This window comes from Littorina saxatilis, linkage group LG12, assembly GCF_037325665.1.
Source record: "Littorina saxatilis isolate snail1 linkage group LG12, US_GU_Lsax_2.0, whole genome shotgun sequence".
Classification (NCBI taxonomy): domain Eukaryota; kingdom Metazoa; phylum Mollusca; class Gastropoda; order Littorinimorpha; family Littorinidae; genus Littorina; species Littorina saxatilis.
In genome coordinates, this window is record NC_090256.1 from 72,325,763 (window position 1) to 72,335,297 (window position 9,535).

The window sequence follows — 9,535 nt, forward strand, 5'->3', positions numbered from 1 at the left end:
AAAATTGTCAGCTAAACACACACACACACACACACACACCCACACCCCCCCCCCACACACACACCCACACCCACCCCTCACACACACACCAACTTCACACTCAAAACTGAGATTGAACAAAGACAGTAAAATCTTACATTTGTTTATTCACTTACACATATAAAAAATTTTTTTTAAAAAGCGCACCAACTTCCAACAGACCTGTTTCGATGTTCACATACCTCTCTCAGAGTTATAATTACCCGCATCAACTTACTTTCTCTATGCAAAACTATGGACATCTACCTTTTTTCCATCTTGCAACAACAACAAAAAGACATCAAATACTGGCAGTGACTTGTAAAAACATTCAACTATAACAACAGTGGCAAAACACAAGAGCTAAATTGCTATTTCCAAATACCCCCCTCCCCTAATCTCCACATTCCCAAACATGAAAGGAAAAACAAAATTATACAGTGGTAAATGTCCTCCATGTGTCAAGAAATGATGCAGCTGCACAGGCCTGTTCAGATTATGCTTTGAAGGCAAGACTTTCACACACTTTCTATAAGTGTAACACTTACACACATGACAAACACACATGACAAACAATGCAAACACACATGACAAACAATACAAACACACATGACATGACAAACAATACAAACACACATGACAAACAATACAAACACACCTGACAAACAATACAAACACACCTGACAAACAATACAAACACACATGACAAACAATACAAACACACATGACAAACAATACAAACACACATGACAAACAATACAAACACACATGACAAACAATACAAACACACATGACAAACAATACAAACACACATGACATGACAAACAATACAAACACACATGACAAACAATGCAAACACACATGACAAACAATACAAACACACATGACATGACAAACAATACAAACACACATGACATGACAAACAATACAAACACACATGACATGACAAACAATACAAACACACATGACATGACAAACAATACAAACACACATGACATGACAAACAATACAAACACACATGACATGACAAACAATACAAACACACATGACATGACAAACAATACAAACACACATGACATGACAAACAATACAAACACACATGACATGACAAACACACATGACATGACAAACAATACAAACACACATGACATGACAAACAATACAAACACACATGACATGACAAACAATACAAACAAAGAAACAGACAGAAAACAAGTTACTGCTCACAAAGAGACCTGCACTCATGAAATGAGGACTGTAAACAAGACAAAACAATACAGAAACCAATACTCGATCTTTGACTCATGGTAGAATTGTTCGCATAATTCAAATTGAAAATGGACACTGCAGTATGATGCAAGAATATATCAAACGCCTTACTGAGTTCACAATTATGACAAACAGCACCATTTTTGCACAGGAAGCCTCAAAACTACATGATTCAGTCAAATATTTCATACATATTTCAAGCGTTGTTGCCTATGAATGTAGATGTAAATGCTTGTATAACTGTGTTTTAATTTTAAAGGTCCTTGTCTACATTTTTAAACCGAAATCGCCATTTGACCATTAAAATGCAGTTTATTATCTACAAATATCAACAATACACCCCCTTTCGATCAGGAAAGACGAAGCCAGTGTAGCCGTTTGAAAATTCATTGTAGTATTCCAGCGTAATACTCATAGTAGGATATCCTTATTTGGAAAATGCCAAGCGCAAAACTCCTCTCAAATCCCGTACATTTCGTGCGTTTAAAAAAAAGAAATGGACAGCGCTCCAGTGTCAAACTGTTGCTGCACTTGTTTGGGCGTGGCTATAAGCATAGTGACATGAATTTGATTGGTCAGTATTTTTAGGCAAAGCACATGTTCTCAGCAAACAGAAAACAAAATATTGGAAGCGTGAGTCACGCTACCCAAAAATAAAATCTTTTTTTACATATATTTTTTTTTCTATAACTTTTTTCCCCATGGTTCATTCATCATCTGACATAACTTTTTAGCGAAATCTAACCATAAGATTATTGAAAAAAAGCAAAAATGTAGACGACCACCTTTAAATGTGTCAAGCGCAAAGAGCATAATTGTAAAGTTATGATGTTGCGCTATATAAATGCTCATTTATTATTATTATTATTATTATACATCTTACTGAGCTGAAACAACATGTTTGTTCCAAGTCTATTTCGGACACAACAGACTCTTCTCAATCTTTGCTCCCAAGTTATAAATGATTACCATGCACAAGACAATATTTTGATGAGAAGACAATAGTACGTAGAACAAAACACAACACAACAGGAGGGAAAAACCGTCCATGGTAATACAAGTTCTGACAAAAGGAGCACAGGACAACAGAAGTACAAGTATGAGATTGCTGAAATGTGTCGACACACCGGACAGTGTGGCATGCTAAGTTACAAGTTGCGTAGTCCTAAGGCCTGTTCCAGCTCCATCCTCCTTTGCTGAACCTGCATAACAACACACAGATTGACACTTTATTATCATGCAATGCATTCTTTAATTGATATGTATGAGTTCACTGTAAACAAGGTTATCCTTTGTGTATGTTTTTCCAAAATGATTGTACTGCGCTCTGAGCAGGGATTAACCCTGGATCCATACGCTCTAAAAATATTATTACTTATAGAGTGTTCACTTTCTTGTCAACAGTTCATCATGTGTAAAATCCTGTGTATGTTTATTTCATCCACTCCTTGCTATGCATCCTCATTTACTGCTAGACAAATGTACACATAAATCGTACACTGTGTGTTCCTCAACAGCTCAGTGTGCTAAATAATCACAACACACAAATCAAACACGCCACCAAACCTGGTTATTTCAAGATCACTCAAACACTGTCTCGAAGCTGACCGTGTCACCCAAACATTTAAACCCTCACTTTGCATACAAACTACCCACACTGACAAAGCCTAACATGTGCATAATGCTATTGCTAAAACAGATAAAACCTGTTTTACCATTCCCCCATTCTGCTGAAGTAGCCGCCAAGTAAAAAGTCCCAAGCACACATCCCAGTACCGTCTCACTCAACCCATCCTGACCTGAGTTACAAGTGCACATGCCAGTACCGTCTCACTCAACCCATCCTGACCTGAGTTACAAGCGCACATGCCAGTACCGTCTCACTCAACCCATCCTGACCTGAGTTACAAGCACACATGCCAGTACCGTCTCACTCAACCCATCCTGACCTGAGTTACAAGCGCACATGCCAGTACCGTCTCACTCAACCCATCCTGACCTGAGTTACAAGCACACATGCCAGTACCGTCTCACTCAACCCATCCTGACCTGAGTTACAAGCACACATGCCAGTACCGTCTCACTCAACCCATCCTGACCTGAGTTACAAGCGCACATGCCAGTACCGTCTCACTCAACCCATCCTGACCTGAGTTACAAGCACACATGCCAGTACCGTCTCACTCAACCCATCCTGACCTGAGTTACAAGCGCACATGCCAGTACCGTCTCATTCAACCCATCCTGACCTGAGTTACAAGCACACATGCCAGAACCGTCTCACTCAACCCATCCTGACCTGAGTTACAAGCGCACATGCCAGTACCGTCTCATTCAACCCATCCTGACCTGAGTTACAAGCACATATGCCAGTACCGTCTCACTCAACCCATCCTGACCTGAGTTACAAGCACACATGCCAGTACCGTCTCACTCAACCCATCCTGACCTGAGTTACAAGCGCACATGCCAGTACCGTCTCACTCAACCCATCCTGACCTGAGTTACAAGTGCACATGCCAGTACCGTCTCACTCAACCCATCCTGACCTGAGTTACAAGCCCACATGCCAGTACCGTCTCACTCAACCCATCCTGACCTGAGTTACAAGCGCACATGCCAGTACCGTCTCATTCAACCCATCCTGACTTGAGTTACAAGTGCACATGCCAGTACCGTCTCATTCAACCCATCCTGACCTGAGTTACAAGTGCACATGCCAGTACCGTCTCACTCAACCCATCCTGACCTGAGATACAAGTGCACATGCCAGTACCGTCTCACTCAACCCATCCTGACCTGAGTTACAAGTGCACATGCCAGTACCGTCTCACTCAACCCATCCTGACCTGAGTTACAAGTGCACATGCCAGTACCGTCTCATTCAACCCATCCTGACCTGAGTTACAAGTGCACATGCCAGTACCGTCTCACTCAACCCATCCTGACCTGAGTTACAAGTGCACATGCCAGTACCGTCTCACTCAACCCATCCTGACCTGAGTTACAAGTGCACATGCCAGTACCATCTCACTCAACCCATCCTGACCTGAGTTACAAGCGCACATGCCAGTACCGTCTCACTCAACCCATCCTGACCTGAGTTACAAGTGCACATGCCAGTACCGTCTCACTCAACCCATCCTGACCTGAGTTACAAGCCCACATGCCAGTACCGTCTCACTCAACCCATCCTGACCTGAGTTACAAGCACACATCCCAGTACCGTCTCATTCAACCCATCCTGACCTGAGTTACAAGCACACATCCCAGTACCGTCTCACTCAACCCATCCTGACCTGAGTTACAAGCACACATGCCAGTACCGTCTCACTCAACCCATCCTGACCTGAGTTACAAGCGCACATCCCAGTACCGTCTCACTCAACCCATCCTGACCTGAGTTACAAGCACACATCCCAGTACCGTCTCACTCAACCCATCCTGACCTGAGTTACAAGTGCACATGCATGCAAACAGACTTGCCCATTCACCACACTTGTTTCTCAGTCCAAGCTAAGTTATAAAGCCAAAAACCTGATCTGAGGGCATCCTTAATTCAAATTAAAAGTCAGCACTGCCCAAATATAACTTCTTCTTCTTCTTCTTCTTCTTCTTCTTCTTCTTCTGCGTTCGTGGGCTGAAACTCCCACGTACACTCGTGTTTTTGCACGAGTGGAATTTTACGTGTATGACAGTTTTTTTACCCCGCCATTTAGGCAGCCATACGCCGTTTTCGGAGGAAGCATGCTGGGTATTTTCGTGTTTCTATAACCCACCGAACTCTGACATGGATTACAGGATCTTTTTCGTGCACACTTGGTCTTGTGCTTGCGTGTACACACGGGGGTGTTCGGACACCGAGGAGAGTCTGCACACAAAGTTGACTCTGAGAAATAAATCTCTCGCCGAACGTGGGGACGAACTCACGCTGACAGCGGCCAACTGGATACAAATCCAGCGCGCTACCGACTGAGCTACATCCCCGCCCGCCCAAATATAACAAGCAGCCTCTGTACGAGTACTGACCACAACAACCAGCAGCCTCTGTACGAGTACTGACCTTTCCGTAGAAGTAGCGACACACAGCCTCCTGTGACCAGGGCTGGTAGAAGAAATCAGCGTGACGTTCCTCCTCGGGGTTACCCACCACGTCTGCCATGGTCTGCACACAGTCATACTCCATGTCACAACACCTCGCCTTGCATTGTATTGTAAATGTGTATTGCATAGTACTGTATTGTAGTGCAAATGTGTATTGTATAGTAATGTATTGTATTGTAAATGTGTATTGTATAGTACTGTATTGTATTGTAAATGTGTATTGTATAGTACTGTATTGTAAATGTGTATTGTATAGTACTGTATTGTATTGTAAATGTGTATTGTATAGTAATGTATTGTATTGTAAATGTGTATAGTATGGTATAGTATAGTATGGTATGGTATGGTATGTTGTTATGTTATGTTATGTTATGTTATATTATGTTATGTTATGTTATGGTATGGTATGGTATGGTATGGTATGGTATGGTATGGTATGCCCCCCGCGGGTTAGGGGGAAGAATTTACCCGATGCTCCCCAGCATGTCGTAAGAGGCGACTAACGGATTCTGTTTCTCCTTTTACCCTTGTTAAGTGTTTCTTGTATAGAATATATGTTATGTTATGTTATGTTATGTTATGTTATGTTATGTTATGTTATGTTATGTTATGTTATGTTATGTTATGTTATGTTATTTACACATTAACATGCTTCCAATTGAAACTTCGAGGTCTTCATCGGGGATTGACGCCCGACCAAAGGTAATTGAAGCCCGACGGAGCGAAGCGACGGAGGGCTTCAATTAGACTTTGGGAGGGCGTCAATCCACGATGAAGATCGAGAAGTTTCAAATGGAAGCGTGTTAATGTTATTGTAATTCAATCTGACGACGATCTCTTTCCTGCTTTCATGCGATGGTAAACAGACAGAATTGGTTCTGTTCTGTTCACACACTACTTTCAGTCCACCTACCTGCAAGGGTCAAGTCCCAAGAAATATGTCTCTGTATTCCTATCGTATCACTCTCCTCCTGTTTTGTTTTCTTTCACATACATTTTCCCATCTTTTTTGACGGGTTTCTGGACAGCAAACTCAAAACAAATTCTTTTCATCACAAAAGCGATCTTTGGAATTGACTGACGTAGTCCGAAAGAATTCATGCATCAACTTACGTCACGTATTCGACGTCATCACTTCGCATACCTTATGGTCTCGGTATTTCGTTGGTACTTCATATTTCCTACTTGTAAAATGACCCTCAAAGCTAACCGAGACTAGTTGAGGTTGTATCAATGCGCCTCGCCAGCAGGTTGTTAATGGATTTTTTAGCGAGTGGCTATCGACAATTAGTCACCTGTAATTTTTAATGAGTTGGGGCATTCTGACCAATCACAGGATCTGTTTCATTAAAACGCAAACTTGATTGAATTACAAGTTATGTTATGTTATGTTATGTTATGTTATGTTATGGTATGGTTTGGTATGGTATGGTATGGTATGGTATGGTATGGTATGGTATGGTATGGTATGGTATGTTATGTTATGTTATGTTATGTTATGTTATGTTATGGTATGGTATGGTATGGTATGGTATGGTATGGTATGTTATGTTATGTTCCTGTACCTTCAGGTCCCTGGTCTGTGAGATGAGCCAGTTGTTGAGGAACTCCTGGGGCTGCCGTGCAAAGCTCAGGAAAAACTCGCGGTTGGTCTTCAGCTGGTTGATGGTCTCCACAGTCTCATGAATCTGTCACACAATACTCACAGTGAGTCAACTACACAAGAACCACCAAACCCCAATCTATGCGTCCCAACGTCTTATACACACCAGAAGCTGAATAAATGTATTAGAAGCTCATGCCAGGGTCACGAGATACACAAAACCTGAAAAGAACAGATCCCAGTACACACTACATATCCGTTATCCCGCGTACCGTCGGTTTTCAGAAAAGGTTCTGCCACATCTGTACCAAGGCCAAATTAGGAAGTTTATCTACCTGATATGACCCCCAATGTTTTTCATTTTATAAATGTCTCAGAGAACTTCTATTCAAAAGTTGGCATTAGATTGACATGAGCGATACTGGGATCATGTCGGCATTAGATTGACATGAGCGATACTGGGATCATGTCGGCATTAGATTGACATGAGCGATACTGGGATCATGTCGGCATTAGATTGACATGAGCGATACTGGGATCATGTCGGCATTAGATTGACATGAGCGATACTGGGATCATGTCGGCGAGAGATGTGCCCTCCGAACGCAAGAATTTAAATCTCCTTGTCTTCGGACCCTCTAAAGACCTATTGAGGGGGAACACATTACAGTTGTGGGTCCCAGGACCCTCTAAAGACCTATTGAGGGGGTACACATTACAGTTGTGGGTCCCAGGACCCTCTAAAGACCGGAGGGGGTACACATTACAGTTGTGGGTCCCAGGACCCTCTAAAGACCTATTGAGGGGGTACACATTACAGTTGTGGGTCCCAGGACCCTCTAAAGACCTATTGAGGGGGTACGCATTACAGTTGTGGGTCCCAGGACCATCTAAAGACCTATTGAGGGGGTACACATTACAGTTGTGGGTCCCAGGACCCTCTAAAGACCTATTGAGGGGGTACACATTACAGTTGTGGGTCCCAGGACCCTCTAAAGACCTATTGAGGGGGTACACATTACAGTTGTGGGTCCCAGGACCCTCTAAAGACCTATTGAGGGGGTATACATTACAGTTGTGGGTCCCAGGACCCTCTAAAGACCTATTGAGGGGGTACACATTACAGTTGTGGGTCCCAGGACCCTCTAAAGACCTATTGAGGGGGTACACATTACAGTTGTGGGTCCCAGGACCCTCTAAAGACCTATTGAGGGGGAACACATTACAGTTGTGGGTCCCAGGACCCTCTAAAGACCTATTGAGGGGGTACACATTACAGTTGTGGGTCCCAGGACCCTCTAAAGACCTATTGAGGGGGTACACATTACAGTTGTGGGTCCCAGGACCATCTAAAGACCTATTGAGGGGGTACACATTACAGTTGTGGGTCCCAGGACCCTCTAAAGACCTATTGAGGGGTACACATTACAGTTGTGGGTCCCAGGACCCTCTAAAGACCTATTGAGGGGGTACACATTACAGTTGTGGGTCCCAGGACCCTCTAAAGACCTATTGAGGGGGTACACATTACAGTTGTGGGTCCCAGGACCCTCTAAAGACCTATTGAGGGGGTACACATTACAGTTGTGGGTCCCAGGACCCTCTAAAGACCTATTGAGGGGGTACACATTACAGTTGTGGGTCCCAGGACCCTCTAACGACCTATTGAGGGGGTACACATTACAGTTGTGGGTCCCAGGACCCTCTAAAGACCTATTGAGGGGGTACACATTACAGTTGTGGGTCCCAGGACCCTCTAAAGACCTATTGAGGAGGTACACATTACAGTTGTGGGTCCCAGGACCCTCTAAAGACCTATTGAGGGGTACACATTACAGTTGTGGGTCCCAGGACCCTCTAAAGACCTATTGAGGGGGAACACATTACAGTTGTGGGTCCCAGGACCCTCTAAAGACCTATTGAGGGGGAACACATTACAGTTGTGGGTCCCAGGACCCTCTAAAGACCTATTCTTTCTTTCTTTATTTGGTGTTTAACGTCGTTTTCAACCATTCAAGGTTATATCGCGACGGGGGAAGGGGGGAGATGGGATAGGGGAAAGGGGGGAGAAAAGACCTATTGAGGGGGAACACATTACAGTTGTGGGTCCCAGGATCCTCTAAAGACCTATTGAGGGGGAACACATTACAGTTGTGGGTCCCAGGACCCTCTAAAGACCTATTGAGGGGGTACACATTACAGTTGTGGGTCCCAGGACCCTCTAAAGACCTATTGAGGGGGTACACATTACAGTTGTGGGTCCCAGGACCCTCTAAAGACCTATTGAGGGGGAACACATTACAGTTGTGGGTCCCAGGATCCTCTAAAGACCTATTGAGGGGGAACACATTACAGTTGTGGGTCCCAGGACCCTCTAAAGACCTATTGAGGGGGAACACATTACAGTTGTGGGTCCCAGGATCCTCTAAAGACCTATTGAGGGGGAACACATTACAGTTGTGGGTCCCAGGACCCTCTAAAGACCTATTGAGGGGGTACACATTACAGTTGTGGGTCCCAGGACCCTCTAAAGACCTATTG

The 9,535-nt window shown here is 43.7% G+C and overlaps 1 protein-coding gene across 9 annotated transcripts in view; it reads right to left on the reverse strand.

The window, feature by feature from the left end:
- Positions 1-1,409: 1,409 nt before the first annotated feature.
- LOC138982728 (SWI/SNF-related matrix-associated actin-dependent regulator of chromatin subfamily D member 1-like) overlaps positions 1,410-9,535 on the reverse strand; it is a 51,113-nt gene continuing 42,987 nt past the window's right edge. For all 9 annotated transcript variants that reach the window (XM_070356051.1, XM_070356050.1, XM_070356056.1 and 6 more), the window contains 3 exons: positions 6,957-7,079; positions 5,351-5,452; positions 1,410-2,489 (listed from right to left, as the gene is read on the reverse strand). In XM_070356051.1, coding sequence (XP_070212152.1) covers positions 2,436-2,489; positions 5,351-5,452; positions 6,957-7,079 — 279 coding nt within the window. In that variant the 3' untranslated portion in view covers positions 1,410-2,435. The remainder of the gene's footprint in view (positions 2,490-5,350; positions 5,453-6,956; positions 7,080-9,535) is intronic.